The sequence below is a fragment of the Eublepharis macularius genome, chromosome 14 (assembly GCF_028583425.1).
Source record: "Eublepharis macularius isolate TG4126 chromosome 14, MPM_Emac_v1.0, whole genome shotgun sequence".
Taxonomy (NCBI): Eukaryota; Metazoa; Chordata; class Lepidosauria; order Squamata; family Eublepharidae; genus Eublepharis; species Eublepharis macularius.
This window is the reverse complement of record NC_072803.1, coordinates 64,958,778-64,976,849: the sequence shown is the minus strand read 5'-3', so window position 1 is coordinate 64,976,849 and position 18,072 is coordinate 64,958,778. Positions and strand designations below refer to the sequence as shown.

The 18,072-nt window shown below is 48.0% G+C and overlaps 1 protein-coding gene across 1 annotated transcript; it reads left to right on the top strand.

The window, feature by feature from the left end:
• The first annotated feature begins 687 nt into the window (after nucleotides 1-687).
• On the top strand, nucleotides 688-16,559 carry MYMK (myomaker, myoblast fusion factor). The gene is made up of 5 exons (XM_054997129.1): nucleotides 688-822; nucleotides 7,496-7,610; nucleotides 11,826-11,974; nucleotides 12,204-12,320; nucleotides 16,413-16,559. Exons 1-5 carry the CDS (start codon nucleotides 688-690, stop codon nucleotides 16,557-16,559), a joined length of 663 nt encoding a protein of 220 aa, XP_054853104.1.
• The last annotated feature ends 1,513 nt before the right edge of the window (nucleotides 16,560-18,072 follow it).

The following is an 18,072-nucleotide window of genomic DNA, read 5'->3' as shown; positions in this document are numbered from 1 at the left end:
GTGGCACTACAGAGACGGTGATGTCAAAATTGCGTGAAACAGCCGCCAGCGTTGCATGAGAGGGGCGCTGTTTTTAAGACGTGGGGAAACAGCCCCTGTGAAGGAGGTTTGGATGTGAGAACGTGACTGGCGTAACAGCACCACCAATGAGCTTTACAGCTGAGGGGGCTTTGAACCCAGTTCTGCCTACTCCAGTCTGATACGCTACCCCCTCTGCGTCACGCTGGCACTCACCCTCATCACCGTCAGTCCTGGGCAGTTTGTGAGACAGAAGGAATTGCCTGAGATGGAGCCCAAAGTGAGCTGACCTCGCCTCATCTATTTACACACATGCCGACTGGGAACACTTGCCTTCTTCGCAATGGGCCATTTGTTCCAGAGGGGCTCATGTGGCTCTAAACGCCACAAGCAAAGGCTGTTTCCAGCACCAGCTGTCAGCTGTGCCCACCACACCCCTGGCCTTCTGCCACCTGTCATCTGCTGATGTCACATGGGAGTCTGACCAGCACTTGGGCCTTTCCACTTGAAAGCCCTTTTGCCCCAGCTGTCTTCATAGCACAGATTCATGGCCCCCGAGGAACACAGCCTTGGACTCTGCTGCCCAGACTCCTCGAGGAGGCTTGAGGATTTGGTGGGATCTTTTCTTCCCCTGAAGAGTCCGTTCCTTCGCAAACTTTCCTCCTCCCAATGGGTTCTTTGGTTGCCAAGCTGCTTCTGCCAACTCTAAGCAGCCTGGCTTTCCTCCCGACCATCAGCATCGCAGCCAAAAGGCAATTCCACATGGAGGCTATGGTCTACTTCTTCACCATGTTCTTTGTGTCGGTAAGAACCTTGTTTCCACTTTGTCTGTCCAGTGATCTTCTGGTCTGCACTCTCACCTGCAAGGCCTGTGCTGAGAGAGAGTCAGCCAGCCATGGGGCACTTTCAAGACCCACCAGTCCTTTATTCCAGTGGAGGCTGTCCTGGCCCTGGATTCAGCAGACTCAGTGGCCCAGTGCCTGCCGCCCATACAGAATGTTCCTGGGTCAGTCTTGAAGATTTCTGGGTTTAGGGCTGGGGGAGACTGGGGAACTACTGTGAGCCGGGGGGGGGGGGGACAATACTGGGCAACATCAGGCTTGGCATAAGGCAGCTTCTATGTGTCCAGTACAACTAGATGGCCGGTGTGGTCTGCCTGGCACAAGCAGTCTGTGCTCTGAAAGAGTGGCTTACCTGAAAGGGTTCCAGAAGTTTGCAAAGTGACAGGGAATAGGAAACCCTTTCACAAGTGGGAGGGGAGGAAGGGAAATTCTTTGTCATCCTGCAGTCCTTCCACGTCTTGTGTTGGTGTCTTATGGGTGAGATGAGCATGGGACTTTGGAATAAACAAAGTTTGGGCACAGGAGACGGTTCTGTTTGCACCTGTCCAGAGGCAGGTGAGTACCAGCAGCCTCTGGGGTATGTCCCATCAACACAAAACAAGTTCCCAGGAAAGGCTGTGAGGGGGGCTGCTTGTTTGATTTTGGAGGGTGGTTTGATGGGGGGGGGGAGTAAATATTAAGGAGCATTTTTGCTTCTGCCAATGGGAAGCAGCAGTTTTCTCCTCTTACACTTCCTTTCAAGATTTCACAAAAGGGACCAAAGCTGCAAGTGTATGTAAATTTAATCAATAAGTTAAAAGGAGATGACCAGTTAACTAAAAAGTTTCTGTGGGTTGGCTGCCTTGTTCCAAAAACGATTTCTACCACAGCAGACCTCTTTTCTGCATTGCATTCAAATGCCAACAACTTTAACCACTAGAAGTAGCGGTATTTTGCATTGTTATAGACCCTGAGAGTCCAGGCAGTACTTCGGAGTGTTCCAACTGTTTCACCTATAACATTACCCTTACAACAGTCATGGCAACCGTAGGGTTGCCAACCTCCAGAATGACTGGAGACCTCCCAGAATTACAACTGATCTCTCGATGACAGAGATCAAGTCACTTGGAGAAAATGGTAGCTCTGGAGGGTAGACTGTATGGCATTATATCATAGAATCATAGAATCATAGGATTGGAAGGGACCTCTAGGGTCATCTAGTCTAACCCCCTGCACAATGCAGGAAATTCACAAATACCCTCCCCCCACTGCCCCAGTGACCCCTGCTCCATGCCCAGAAGATGGCAAAACACCTCCAGGATCGGTAGCCAAGCCAGCCTGTGGAAAATCACCACCTGACCCCAAGGTCAGCACCACCCTCAGCATGTAAGAAGGGCCACGAAAACTAAACACTGATGCAACCCCTTCTGCCCTCCCCCTCATGATCTGCCCGGGCTCACATATCCTGATGAGGTCCCTCCCGTTCCTAAACCCTTCCCTCCCCAGCCTCAACTCCCAAATTTCCAAGCATATTCCAACTGGGAGTGGGCTATCCTAGTACCCCCAGCCCCCACATTTTGGGGCGAGCGGAAGAGGCAAGGCAGAGTTGCTTGGCTAAAGGCTAACTGAGCTCAATCAAGGCAGAGGTGAGACTCAAGTCGGGGGCTTCCAGCCTCCCAGCCCTGTATTGTAATCAGCAGTCATGTTTTGCTTCAGACACCAGATTGCCATAATTGCTGTATTTCACATTGGTGGGATCCTGCAGGAAATCTGTGCTCAGTGCTGGTGGGGCATTCAGCAGCTCTTGGAAATATCAGAATCTCTGGGTGGGGAGTCAGGACAGGCGCACAGCTGTTGCAGGTCCTTGGCAGGGCCAGGGAGAATGCAGCCGTGGCAGCCTCTGTGTTCGGCAGCCCTGCTCCTTCTCCCCGACAGGAAATGCTTCAGACTAGCAAAAGCGTACGGCCATCTCAGACAAGGACTCCAGCAACAGCCAGAAACATCTGCACATAGGCCGTCTCCCTCCTTTGCCTTTCCAGGTTTCTCAGTCAGCCACTCAATTCCATTCAAGGAATTGTTGCCATCATGCCACAGGCAAGCGAGGCTTGCCTACGTGAAGGACAGCTCTCAGTTCCAACACGCAAGTGTTGCCACTGCCGTGTCAGAGGAAGTCTTGCCTGGACGAAACAGCCAACCTTCTCTCTCATTCTTTATGAGATAATGGAGCTTTAGAGCGCCACCTTTGCCCAGTGACATAAGCAACAAAGACAGGCCTCTGTTCTCAGGAGCTTCCAATCTAACATCTCAGGAGATGAGCAGCAGATCATTCTTAACACGTTCTGGATCAGTGGCCAAAGATGTCTGCTCGAGGCATCTCCAAATGCTTCTCTCAAGCACCATCCCTCTCCACTGAATGGCTCTCCGTCAGATACCCAAGAAAAGGCTCCTCCTCCCACAGACTGGCCCTTTGACTTAGGATTACTCTACGTTACAGGTGGGCACGAACAGAAATACGAACAAAAAAAAGCCACAAACAGCCCGATCAGCTGTTCGCGAGCAAGGTGTTCGTCAGGCCCCGTTCCCAATGAACATGTGTTCGTTCCAAGCCCTGTTCATGGTGTTCATCAGCCATTCGTCAAGCCAGATAGTCTGGTGCCTTTCAATCAATTCCCTTAGCAACAGTAGGCACGGACTTTCTGAACTCTGTCTGAACTCCTGTTGCCCTGGAAACCCAAATCTAAGCCCAGGGGCACTTCACCCCCGACTCAGCCACTTGTCAGTGAAAACCCTGACAAGGGCTAATTGCAGCCTGCCGGGGTTTAAATTTCCCTCTCCCTGCTGCTGCACAGCGCAGAAAGAGGGACATTTAAATCCCCCACTCAGCTGCTTGTCAGGGGTTTCCTGACAAAGTCTCACCCCCTCCCTCCAGCCAGCTGGAAGGAGGGAGACTTTGAAGGGAAGGCGTTTCCCCACGCCATTTGCAAATGGCATAGGGAATCTTCTTCCCTTCAGAGTCTCCCTTCCCTCCCTCCAGCCGGCTGGAAGGAGGGAAACTTGGAAGGGAAGGACGCAGGGAACGCAAATGACGCAGGGAATTTTTTCCCCCATCCCTCCCACGAACAGCCAATCACGAACATGTTCATGAACAGGTTCATGTTCATGCTTCTTCGTGATTCCCTCTTCGTGGATGGCAACGAACAACGAATATTGTGTTTGTTTTTTTCCTGTTCGTGCCCACCTCTACTCTACATGTTACTTCTTTTACGAGTTCTCCATGAAACCAACCCAATGCTCTGCATGAGCGTTTTTCCCCATGCAAAAACACTGAGGAGGGGAGACATTTCCCCATTTCGGCTGCTCCACATGGAGGTATTGTGTGCATGTGTGGCAGCAGAAAGGGAAAACTCTCCTTTGCCACACTGTTTTTGTGCGGGGGGAGGGGGAGCTTGGGAGAAAGGCAGGCGCTTCCATTCCCCTGGCAACAGCTTCCCGAGCCCATTTACCCTCTCATTTTTCAATTGGAGCCAGTCCCCAAGCTGATGTGTGTCTGCGTGGAGCACAGGTTGGCTCCATGGAGAACTTGTAAAAGAAGTAACGTATAGAGTGACCCTTCATGGGAAAAGTTCCAGTGAGCCACAGGACTTCTGGGCCGCCTGCAGCAAAAACAAGCTCCATCAAGCTTTGGCTTGACTCGGACTCAGCCAGTGACAGTGTGGGATAAGCCTACCCCGATTCATGGCAGCTATAGATCTAACCCATGGCAGCTGACACTATTTTAGAGGAGAATTTAGCCATTTTAAATTGCCTCAAGGGGGGCTGTTTCAGCACTTGAACAGATATATGCGGGGGGGGGGGGAGAGACAAGATCTCATGGTGCTGCCTTGCCACAAGCCCTCAGAGCAATTTTTAAACAGCTAATTCACCTCTGAAATGGTGTTGGTAGCCATGAGTTGGACTAGGGTTGCCAGCCTCCAGACAGGGCCTGGAGATCTCCTAGATCTTGAGTTGACAGAGAGACTTCCCCTTGAGATAATGGCTACTTTGCAGGGTGGACTTTATGGCATTATACTCTGCTGAGGTATCATATGCCCCTCCCCAAGCTCCACCCCCAAATCTCCAGGTATTGCCCAAGCATGAGTTGGCAACCTAGGATGGCCATCATAATGTGCCGTTTGACCCTCAGCCAGGCAGCCCCAGCAAAGCCCACTTGGCTTGCCTTGTTTCTGGGACATTTTAATGGCCCAATCAAACCTGACTTCTCTCCATCCATAGTCCTGCAGAAATACGCAAGTGTCGGTCCCAGGTAGAGCTGGATTGGGCCTACAAGTTTTCAGGAGGAGAGAGAGACCACAGAAGGCACAAGGGCTGTGGGACTGTTCCCTGTTGAAAGGCTGTTAGCAGATCCAGCATTCACCTTTTAACAGACATCAGTGAACCAAGTTCAATATAGCTTCCTTGCCGGAGGAGGGGGCAATATCTAAGAAAGTGTGAGAAAACATTCTGTTTAATAAGTCACAGCTGCTATGACTTCATGGACAGAAGGAAGGCCTTCTTTAAGATGTTAATATTCATTCCTTAGCATGATAACTCACCAACGCCCCGTCTTTCAACCTCACAAGACTTTCTTCAAACTTTAGCTCCCAAACAGCTTAAATATTAACCCCCACCGATTGACAATGATGTCAGTGGATCGAGCTGCCAAATGGCCCTTGTGGTTCTCCTTACATGACACTTAGTCGGAACAAAAGCCGCTGCATCTCCATAGGCTAAACCCAAGCCATCACTGAAGAAAACCACCACAGCTATCCCCAGACATTGTCTTACACTTTTCAGTTTTCATATCTTCAGCTTTGGGTTGCTGAATGCTAAACTGAGTGTCAGACTATGGATGACAGGCTATGGCAGATAGATCCCTGTACCATTGCAGCAAGAAATCCAGGCTCTTGGTTAAATGGCTTTATTCAGAAATCAGATCATTTCCACAGATATGTCCGCAGAATTACTCAGAAGCAAGGTAAGCATCTAAGCAGTAAGAACAGGTTGACAGGAATAGTAACCTTTGGGAAATTCCTTCCTCTTAACCCACACGTTTGCTTCTTCCCCCTCCCAACAGTAAACAGGACTTTTGGCGCGAACTCGTCCTGAGAATGTCTCACATATTTGTCCTATCAAGTCGAGACACTGAGAAAGCAAGAGATCAAAGCTGAGACATAGCAGTGCATGGGAGTGAGCAGTGTTCAAGGTCAGAAGCACTGAAAGTTTCTACAGTCCGTTAGATAAGGCACCTGCAGCTTCAATAAGACTGTGAAAGGAAACAGGTTATGGCACTGGCAATATGACATCAAGTTATAGCATGAAACATTGGTTCAGTTATGACATTGGCAATATGACATCAAGTTATAGCATGAAACATTGGTTCAGTTATGACATTGGCAATATGACATCAAGCATGAAACATTGGTTCAGGAACAACAGGTCAGCATTAAGTAGTGGCATGGATGGGGCACAGACATGACACTGAGAGCTAAACTACAAGAGACAAATTACATGAGGATGGGCACTTGAAGGGAGTTGCAATATTAGCTAGGAAGCTGAGTTTTAAAAGAGATCAGCTCTCTACAGAGCCAGCAAAGATCACTCCTCAGAGGGTTTGTTAATTTCCTCTTCACTTCCAGAAGGCTCTGTCAGTTTCACCTCCCCTTCGAGGAGACGAAGAGGAAATAAACCTTCCGAGGAGCGATCTTTGCTGGCTCTGTAGAGAGGGGAAATTGACAGAGCCTTCCAATCTGTCTTTTAAAACTCAGCTTCCCGGGTAACATTGCAACTCCCTTCTCGTGAGCGTCCTCGTGTAATTTGTCTCTTGTCGTTCGAATTTGAGGATTTTAGGTGATGCACATGCACACGGGGAAATCACGGAGGAATGGGCTGGATCTTGGGAAGGTTGGATCCAGAGCCACAGCCTTCAATTGCAAGCTCCCCAGTGTCATGTCTGCCCATCCGTGCCATTATCTGATGCTGACCTGTATTACTGAACCAGTGTTTCAGGCCATAACTTGATGTCATATTACCATGCCGTGACTGCTTTGCTTTCATAGACTTTCACAGCAGCTGCAAATACCTTACCAAAGGAGCGCTCAGAGCGTCTGACCTTGTACACTCTGCTCACTCCCATGCACTGCTATGTCTCAACTTTGATCTCCTGCCTTCTCATTGTCTGGACTCGATAATTGAAATATGCGAGAAGTTCTCAAGAATGGTTCCCGCCAAAAGTATACTTGCTAGTGAGAGGGGGGAGAGGAGCGATTGTCTTTAAGTAGAATGGTTTTCCCTTATATTGTTATTCCTGTCAAATTGATCCTTACTGCTTAGTAGCTTACCTTGCTTCTGAATAACCCTATGGACGTATCTGTGGAAATGATTTGATTTCTGAATAAAACCATTCAACCAAGAGCCTGGATTCTCGCAGCAATGGTACAGGGATCTATCTGCCATAGCCTGTCGTCCATAGCCTGACACTCAGGGCAGATACCAGACTTAGCAGTGAATACCCTGATTCAGCCGAAGAGATCCGTGGTGGCAATAGCCTGTATGCCCAGAGGTTCAGCTGCTTACAATCCTATTTAATTATGCTTTTGCATAATCATATTCTCCAACAGGTTTACCATGCATGTGATGGCCCCGGGTTATCTGTCCTCTGTTTCATGCAATACGACATCCTCGAGTACTTCAGCATCTACGGGACTGCTTTATCAATGTGGGTGTCCCTGATGGGTAAGGAGGACTCATTTTTATTTCAGGATTCTAAAGCTGTAATCCCTTGGAGGGATGGAATTGATATCTCTGATGCAACAGAAAGCTAGTGAAGTCCAGTTGCAGAAAAGCAGATTTTCTTTCAGAAGCATTTATAGCTATTGATATGATTATACAGAAAATATTCAGTACAGATGCACCTGTGTTGTTTCTATAAAGCAACTTTAAATATTTTTTTTAAAGCAGCTAACATCATTTGCCACTCCTCTATCTTATCCTCACAACAACCCTGTGAGGTAGGTTACGTGTGACTGACCCAAGGCCACCCAGCAAGCTCTCATGGCAGAGCAGGGATTTCAACCTGGGCCTCCTGGATTCTAGTTCAGCAGCCTAGCCACTACACCACGCTGGCTCATATCACGATCACGTTTTTATTCTGCTCTTCTTCTGAGGGGCTCCCAATCAGCCTGCGTGGCTCTCCCTGCCTCCATTCTGTCCTCTCAACAACCCTGTGAGGTAAGTCAGGCGGAGAGTCTCTAGTGGGCTTCAGGTCTAAAGGGGGATAAATACCCCTAGACTGGTTCACTAAAATTTATGGAGAAAAGGGGGCTACGCCAAGGCAAAACAAAGACGAAGAGACAATTGGTGCAGAAGAAAAGGAATCTTTAATAATTATACAACCCCTACACACATTCTGTACCCCTATGCACTCTATACATGCTCAGTGAAATTGTTCTGTGTTAAACTAATATGTTTTATTTACTTTTGAAATCATGTATTAAATATAATTTTAAATTTTTTATTATTTGGTAGATTCCCCCCGATGAAGCTGCACATGAAACGTATAGAGGTGGTATAAATATTAAAGACTAAGAACAAAGCCTGTTGTGGGGAAAAAATACAACAGGCTCTAGAAAGGGGAAAGAGGGCAGGTGGGCATTTCCTCCTCCTCCTCCATTACTGATCCCAGCTGGATGCAGGCCAGGAGTGACGGGCATTGCCACCTATTCCGTGCCTGATCCCAGCCGGGTGAAAGGAGAGCGGGCATTGCCTCCTGCGAAGGAGGCGGGCATTACATCCTGCTCTGCGCCTGATTCAGTCCAGGTGAAGGGAGTGGGTACTGCCACCTGTTCCTCACCTGATCCCAGCCAGGTGAACAGGGGCAGGCATTGCCACCTGCTCTATGCCTTATCCCAGCCTGGTGAACGGGGGCGGGCATTACCTCCTGCTATATGCCTGATCCAGGCCAGGTGAAGGGGGTGGGCATTTCCTCATGCTATGCTCCTGATCCCAGCCAGGTGCCACCTGCTCCTCATCTGATCCTGGCCAGGTGAAGGGGATGGGCATTGCCACCTGCTGTATGGCTAATCCCAGCTGTGTGAAGGGAGGTGGGTATTGCTGCCTGCTCTGCACCTGTTCCCGGCTGGGTGAAAGTGGCGGGCGGGCAGCGGGCATTATCACCTGCTCCATTCCTGATCCCAGCTAGGTCAAGTGGGGCTGGGCACTGCAACCTTCTTCCCTCTAGATCCCAGCTGTGTTAAGACAGGGGTTGGGCATTGCCATCTGCTCCACTCCTGATCCCAGCTGGGTGAAGTTGGAGGGGTGGGCATTGCCCCCTCTCTGCTTCTGATCTGAGTGAAGGCCGGGTGGGGGGGGGCATTGCTGCCTGCTCCACGCCTGATCCCAGCCTGGGCTTTTCACCATGATGCGCTTTCTGGCGGTCTGGCTGCCTCATCTGGGCTTCCCTCCACAGCAGTGCCCTCTGGAGGTGCACCAGGGTAGAAAGTGAGTTGTCTTGAATACGCTTAGCCTTTTATATAGTAGGATTCCTTTTCTTCTGCACCAATTGTCTCTTCATCTTCACTAACCTTTATACCACACTGGATCTAGCTTGACTATGATAAATCCTTCAATTCAAAAATCACATCATCAAAGAGAAACATTAAAAGAAGCTGATTTCTGTGTAATACAGTCACACCCCCGTTCCCAACATTCCCATCCCGACAAGCGCTCCCTGCCCCAGCCTCCTTCGCATTAAGTACATGTGCATTTGACCTCACTTAATTTGGGGGCACAGAATCTCAACCTTTTTGCTAATTGGGTCTGCAAACCATTTAACACCAGATTAAAATGTCAATTTGGAAGGCATGCAATAGAAATGAAAAACTGGATGCTATGCCATAGCAAAAAAAACAACAACCCCAAACCCCGAACTACTAATAAAAATTTGATCCAAGGACACTGAAGGTGTGATGCTTGAGACGTGAAGAGAACCTCTCCCCTCATGTCGCTAGCAGAGCATTGAATGCACACGTGTGCGTACGCAACCATCGCAGGCAAACTTCCCAGGACTGCAAATCCAGGAGAGCCACGGCCCAGCTGAGGGGAGCCCTTGGGGAGCCGTAACTTTGATCAGCGATGACCCCATTCTGTGCTCGAGAGCAGCCTGCAATAATTCATACCCTTTTTGACTGAAGTACGAATTCCCAGACTTCAGGCAGGTGCCTGAAGAGAAACCCTGGCCTGGGCTCTGCAGCTGAACACATCCTCAGACAACTGGGAGGAGGGAGGCGGAAAGACGAGGCTCAAAACCTCCTCAGTGTATCTTACACAAAATTTAATCACTACAGTCCCTTTTTAAATAAAGCTGAAGTTCTCATACTTTGGCAGCTTCCACACATGGAAGATTCTCTGTGTAGATTTGCGTAAACTACTTTAAATGGGGATCAGACAGATGCATGAAGAAGAGGTCTCTCAGGGGCTGCTATCTGTGGTGACTAAGAGGAACCTCCACATTCAGAGGCAGTCAACCTCTGAATTCCAGTGCCAGGAGGCAATGTCAGGGGGAGGCCTTGGCCTCTGGGCCCTCTTGCTGGACCTCCAGAAAATTAGTTGGCCGCTTGGTGAGTCAGGATTCTGGACTAGATGGACCGCTGCGCTGATCCATCAGAGCTCTTCCGATATTCTTAATTGCTGCAAGAGGAGCAGAGGCAGTGGAGTGTCCTCACAGCAGTTTCCCTTGCACTTTCCCAGCTGCAGCCCCTCATGTCTTTCCCCCACCACCCTGTAGGGGTTTGTTTGGTTTTCTAAAAAAAGGGGGGATTAGTATATTGTTATAGAGTTATAGCATTATAACATTATAACATTATAACATTATAACATTATACGATCTATTGCCAAAATTTACCAATTCCTTCAAATCCTCAGCTTTTATTGAAAAAATAGTAAATCTCTAGTCCTTTTCATTGTGAATAAGGTCTTTTTGAAATGAAAGCTGGATTCAGAGGATCTACCAGATCATGGCAATATCATTATAATGCTATAGCAATATGTCAACTTCCAGTTTTTAAAAAAGACACCCCCCCAAAAAAGCGCTCTAGTGGCCGAAGAAAACAGTGGCTGCAGGGGACTAAAGCAAGGAAAATGGTGTGAATGTGGCTGGGACTTGCCAAAACCTTCACATTCCTATCCACAAAGCATGTAAATATGCTTTGGCTGTGATCTTTCCAAAAGGACTGTAACACACCAGATTTGGAAAAGACTGCAGCAAAGGTGGGGAGACGTGTATGAGGACTAAAAGGGGTTGTCTTGTGGATACGTTTAAAAAGAACACTCCCGTTGTATATTAAACAAGAGCAAAACCTCTGTTGGGAAGCAACGTTTGTCGTAATGACCTCTCCCCAGATGAAGAAAATAATTTTTGGAGTTGCCTGAAGCATAATTGCCTGAAGGACTATTCACCACAAACCTGTTTAAAAGACCAGGCCTCCCTCCTCAAAAATGTAATGAGCATTTTTCCATGGCTCAGTTCAGACATCACATGAAACCACCGTTTAATTAAACTAACTCTAGCAAGTGTGGACATCCACGCTCAGGCCATTCTCTTAACTGTGGTTAGGGACCTGAAAGCATAGCTTTAAGTTGGTTTATTAGTTGCAGTTCATGTGAATGTAACCAGTTTTCAAGTGCCAGACAAATGCAAATATCCTAGCTTAGCCCTGGCTTGTTGTCAGACGCCGGACTCCCTGCTGTGCAGGCTGAGATGCAAAGCCAGGTCTTTGTGGGGAAGGCAGAGGGAAGAGGAGATGATGCAACCAGCATTCATCAAAACAGGCTAGTATCTGAGGGAATCCCTAGAAACCAAATCACAAATCCAGCACAGTAGTTAAAGCAAACCTGAGTTTTTCATTGACTTAACAGAGCCCAAAAGTCTAACCTCTGGCCTCCTTTTCTCAGCTCTGGCAGAGTTTGATGAGCCCAAAAGATCAACCTTTCTGATGTTTGGCGTGCTCACCATTGCCGTCAGGATCTACCATGACCGCTGGGGATACGGAGTTTACTCGGGACCAATTGGGACGGCTGTTCTTGTGATAACTGTGAAATGGGTAAGGCAGCTGTCACCCAATACATAATTCAAGGTCAATGTGGTCATTCTTGTTGGAGTGAAAGGCACCAAAGAATGTCCTGGGGTGCTGAAAGAGTTCTGAGAAGAAAACTAAAATATCTCTGGGGTGAGCGGAAGAGCTCACACATCCTTCTGGGTATTCTTCAAACTGGAAGCTGTGAATAAAGACACACTGGGTACCCATCACTGGCTGGTCTCTTTCCTTCCAGTTGCAGAAGATGAAAGAGAAGAAAGGCCTGTACCCCGAAAGAAGTGTCTACACACAGCAGATTGGACCAGGCTTCTGCTTCGGGGCTCTCGCGCTAATGCTGAGGTTCTTTTTCGAGGTAGGTTCGTCCAACGTGTAAAAGTCACACTCCACCTCATCCAATGCTGTTTCCAGTTATGTCCCACTGGTAAGATCATAAACGAGACATGAACATTATCAGCTAGGACCCCAAAATTGCTGTCTCCAGCACCTCATATTCAGAGGCACTCTGCCTTTGAATATGAAGGCTTCATTCAGCTATCATCATGATCAATTACTTTGAGAAGTTCTTCCAGGAGCTGTCCTAGTTCTTAAAGTAAACTAAATCATTGCTATAGCTGGTGGCAGTAAATCCTGTAAGTTAAATTACGTGACGTGTCTGTCCTGAGCGTTCTGCAACAAGTTTGTTTGGATGATCCAAATTTTGCTAATATGAGAGAGCTCCCTCTGTGTGTACCAGTCATTATTTTGCAGACTGAGTTTGTGGTATATTTTAATAGGCTAAAAGCCCAAATGCTAAGCCTGCCTTACAGGGAAGTTCTTCATCCGTGAGTCATGGCCTCAGTGCAGCCTAGATAGGAAACTCCTGGCCGGGGAGCCACAGGGGCAATTTATTCTGGCAGTCGCAAGGGCAGTCGCAACGCAATATGGTTCTAAAATATGCATCGTTGTAAAATTTTCTCTTTTTGCAAGTCAATCTTTTGCCTGTTGGAAGGGGGATTCAGGTAGATGGCCGATGAGGAAAAGGGACAGTCGTGGGAAAGCAGCACAAGAATGTGCAAGTGCAAAGCATTGGCCGTACAATTGAGAACCATCTCGACTGATTCAATCAAAAGCAAACTTTCTCCAATTGTTCAAGGGAGTTGTTCATAATTTGTGAGTTCTTCATAAATTGCAATCTGAGCATATCATTGATGCAGATTGAGTGTTAAGCAACAAGCTTCCAAGGAAGAATGAGGGGCGTACCGAAGGATTTGCAGTGGAGAGTGGGGAGCAGAGCAGTGCTCTAGGGAAGAGCTCCAGGGATAAAAGGCAATGGGGAAGAACTGGCAGAGGCACTTAAAAGAGCAGCCGATCTTGGAACAGGGGTGATCCTTGAAACCCCTGCTTCTGGTCTACATCTGAAAATTTCATTATGCACATCTGGTTTAGGAAACCTTTGTAAATAAATTTTACTTTCTAAGGGTGGGGAAAAGTAACACGTTCCATGAGGTTTCTGGTTGGGGGTGTAAAGGACAGTAGATCTTTCCAGCAAAATGTATCTGGTAATTTAAAATGGTGGTTTCTTAGGTACACACAGATTACTTTTTCAGAAATTACAGCCATGAAAAATAGACAATATCACAGTTTTGCAGAAAGGAAGGTGGAAGAACTAAGAAAAATGGACTGACTCCAACATTATCCATGTATGTACTTAGCTCTCGACTCACATGGCCTCTATTGTGTGCCTTGGAAGCATATATATCTTCACAGGGATCGTTAAGGATTAGTTATCAAAGCAGAAAATAATTGCATGTCCTAACAGAACATAAAAGTGTCCCTTAGCACAATCCCATGCTCTCCTTCTTCGGCATTTGGGCAGCAGGCATGTGCCTGTCCTCCATGGGGAAATCAAAGATGTCACTCAGGCATTGCAAACTATGCTGATTGCTCTAATCTTCATGACAAAGAAGGAAATCCTGGATTGCCTTGCTTGGTCAGACTAAAATGTCTCAGCAGTCCAGCATTTCTGTGTCCAACAGCAGCCAATCAGCTGCCTCTAAGGAGGCATGCTGAGACGTTTGGTATGAGCACAACTGTAAGGCAAGCTTCCCTTACTCAGACTTCCCCAGTTTCACAGGATAAACGTCGTCTCAAGCATGGCGCCATGTCAAAAAGCTGTGCACCTGCGCAGGAACCATTTGTGCTATAAGGGCAGGGCATTGCAGCTGAAGGTTGCTTTTTGCCCAGTTCAAGAAACAAATCATCTATTTTACTGGAGAAGAGGCAATATCCCCCAAGGTCACGGGTGTGATCCCAGCAGCATCTCCTTGTTGTGCCTGTGCAATCAAATGCATCCTTTAAATGACTAACATTGAATATAGATTTCATCACCGGGCTTTTTGCATGCACAGACAGGAGCATCAATTTAAGATGGTATCACAAGTTTAGCTGGGCTCACAGGCAGTCACCAAAGGCACACAGAGACCCCTAAGTAGCATGTCTCAACTCAAATGGTTTTTTCTCCTTTTTGCTGTGTGCCTGAGGCAGTGTCAGACAGATGTCAGGGAGGCAATGGTTGTAAGAAAGGAGTCTAATCAAGTGAGAAAGCAATGTAATTGTGTGAATCAGATGCTTTAGATACATTCAAACAGCATGCTGAATTATCGGCTCCCTGCTTGCAACAGGCTAGCAGGAAGTGAGTCCAATGGCCGGTGACAGGAGTATAACTAGAGCAGCCTAGAATGCTGCTTGTGCCATGTCGTAGCTGCACACAGGCAGATTGGCCACCCACCCATTGTGCAGGAGAACCAGCCCACCCAGAGCGGCATCCCCTCCTACCCTTAGCAATTATCACCCCCACTTGCTCTTAGGCATGCTAAGGGGGAAGTACAGGGAAATGCTACCATTGGGTTGTCTTTTGAAAAACGCATTTCTCCCTTGAAGGAAAAGGCACTCTGCTCAAAAGCGAGTCAGCTGAAGAGTCTGCGCTTTTGTGAACAAAAAGTGGCAATCCTGAAATAATTGCAATCTGGAACAGTGTGGCTAGTGATGCAAAGCAGAGAGAGGGTGCGTGGGTCCAGCACTTCATGGATATTCCAGTTATGGGACTGACCCCCATGTAGCAAACACTTGCATCACCAAGCAGAGCGCATTCCACACCCCGGGGAAATGGAAAGGGAGTGTAGCGGTCTTTTGATTCCTGGATGAACCTTCTGCCACACTCAGTGGGTTGGAAGGAATGATACCATTTTAGGTAAGAGGTCCTGAAATTCCTTACTTGGGGGGGGGGAGGGGAGGGTTCAAAAGTGTTTTGTGACTGAGTCACTAGCAAGGCAAGAGAGTTTGCTTATCTGCTCAGACGTGGCCTTTGGGCTGCAAGCTCCAATAATGGCGTTCAGCCTGCAGCCGAGAGAGCTACGCCCCCAAAACTTATGTCCCCTTTGTCAGTCCCTTCCCCACCAGCATCCGCCCAAGTTCTCTATACAAACACATTTGCAGCATGCTGCTGACTGTAAGAAAAAATTCAAGGCAGGCCCAGCAGGAGAGAAATCTTCTCTGCCAACCACAGCCCTGGGCTGCCATGTGGACCGTTCAAGTACTGAGGGGCTTGAGCTCAGAGCCACTGACCAGCCACTGCTGGTCCCAGAATAGAAGTTGTGCTTAGTTAGCAGCACTCGTCTCGTGGTTTCTGAACCTCCAAAGCACTGTCCAGGCATCATGCTGTAAGCTTGGCAACAACCCTCAACGGTAGGCTAGTATTAGAACCCCCACATTGCAGGCGGGGAACTGTGGCTAAAGAGAAAGTGTCTGAAGAAAAAATTGAATCCGGGACTCAACTCTTAGCTGCTCTGCTTCACCAGCTAGTAGCATTAAAAAACTGGCTCCTTTTAGGTAACAAGAAACAGCCGCCTGGTTCCTGCCACTCCACTCAGCCCAGCAGGATGCCTTCCTCCCGCTGAAATGAGAGGAAGGCTTGCAACGTGGTTGAGGGGAGTGGCAGGAACCAGCCTAGAGTCTGCGGAGCCCCCAGGCCCCCACCTCCTGTCAGGTGTTGCTTTGGCTCTTCCCTCTGGCTGACTCCTCCTGATCAACTCCTGATTATCACAGACTCTACTCCCAGGTTAGCATTTCTGAAATAAAACTTTAAAAAAAATGTGGGAGGGGGCCCTATTTCCCTGCCCTTTGTCTGAAAAGGATCATTCAGCAAAAGTGATTAAATTGCCCTTTTCTTAAAGGAGTAGTGGGACAGGCTACCTTCTTTTTTACCTTCACAACAATCCTGTGAGGCAGATTAGGCTGAGAAATAGTGATGGTTCTATGACCACTCACTGGCTGAGCAGAGATTTGAACCCAGGTCTTTCCTGTGCCTTTCCATCACATTAAGCCAGTCCTCGTAGGGGCTATTGGGAACTCAAAGTGGAACCTGCTCTGTTTCTCCATTAACTGCTGCCGCTGCCTTTTCTTCCAGGAGTGGGATTACACCTACGTCCATAGCTTCTATCACTGTGCCTTGGCCATGTCATTCGTCCTCCTGCTGCCCAAAGTGAACAAGAAAGCAGGCAACGGGGGATCCCCAGCCAAACTGGACTGCTCGACGCTTTGCTGCTGTGTGTGATTAAGTCATCCTTGGCGGGGCGGGGCGGGGCGGGGCGGGCTGAAGAGTTCACTACTGGAATTGAAAACGTGTCTGAACCCGTCTCCCGCCCCCCATTTCCATGTGCAGCCCGGGCCCCTCGAATGCCACCTACCAGCTACACCAGGGGGTTCAATAAACCACCTGCCCAGGAACTGCAAAAACGGTGGGGGGCTGTCACTGCTTCCACTGTTTTATTCCCTTGAGCAGAATTTTTTCCTGTTAATTTTATGCAATTTTCATATTGTTGTAGCTTCACTTGCATATAAATGGCATCCATCTTGGCACAGAACATTTAAAATATTAAAAACAGAGGTGGGGTGACCTAAAAGAAACAAATGAATTGCAAATACCAGCAACCAAAATGAGTGAAACGAAAAGTGGTGTCCCCAAACAGAGGCCAAACAATGCCCCCCCCGCCAGCTGTTTTTGGTTGGCGAATGCGGTGCAGAGTGGAAGGCTGAAGGCCCTTCTCCATACACACCATGGTCCTGATCCCCATTTGGTGCCATAAGTGGGGGGATTTATGAGAACAGCAACTCCTATGTGATTGCTACATCCAGGGCTTTTTTTCTGGGAAAAGAGGTGGTGGAACTCAGTGGGTTGCCCTCGGAGAAAATGGTCACATGGCTGGTGGCCCCGCCCCCTGATCTCCAGACAGAGATCTCAACTCCCCTCTGTCTGGAGATCAGGGGGCAGGGCCACAAGCCATGTGACCATTTTCAAGAGGTTCCAGAACTCCGTTCCCCCGCGTTCCCCCTGAAAAAAAGCCCTGGGTACATCTGAGACAGGATGCCAGCTTACTGGCGGGGGCTGGAGTTCTCCCAGAATTACAGCAGCAGATCTCCAGATTACAGAGGTCAGTTCCCTTGGAGCAAATGGCTGCTCTGCGTGGTGGACTCTGTGGAATTATACCCACCGAGGTGTCTCTGATCCTCAATCCCCACACTCTACAGCCTGTAGCCCCAAATCTCCAGGAATTTCTCAGACTGGAGATGACAACCCTACGCAGCAGTGGTGGCTGAATTAGATTCAGGGACTACCAGGTGCCCTACCCCATAACAAAACTGAAATGTCAAGAGTGGCAATCCTGAAATAATCAACTGCATAAAAGAACGTTTCTACTGTTTTGCACTCTAGAATTAAACCGGAATGTGGAGATACCGCAATTAATTTGATATGAGAACAACTACAGAGGGGAAGGGTTTTATTTTCTTTTTGTAAAGTAAGAAAAGACAGCAGAGTTTTTATTTTTATTGTTCTTTGTCTTATTTATAATTCCTCACCTAAATAAATATCTTTATCTGAGTCAAAGATTTATGGAAATAACATAACCTCATGTCGCACAAACACACGAACCTCAGCAGCACCTGGTGCAGACCCTGGAGTCTAATAATCACCCGAGACATTGCTCAAATGTTTCATCCCGCCCTGGGAAGTTCTGGCCATCTTGTGGAGGAAATTGGAGAGAGTTTTGCTGCCTAAATAAGGCAAA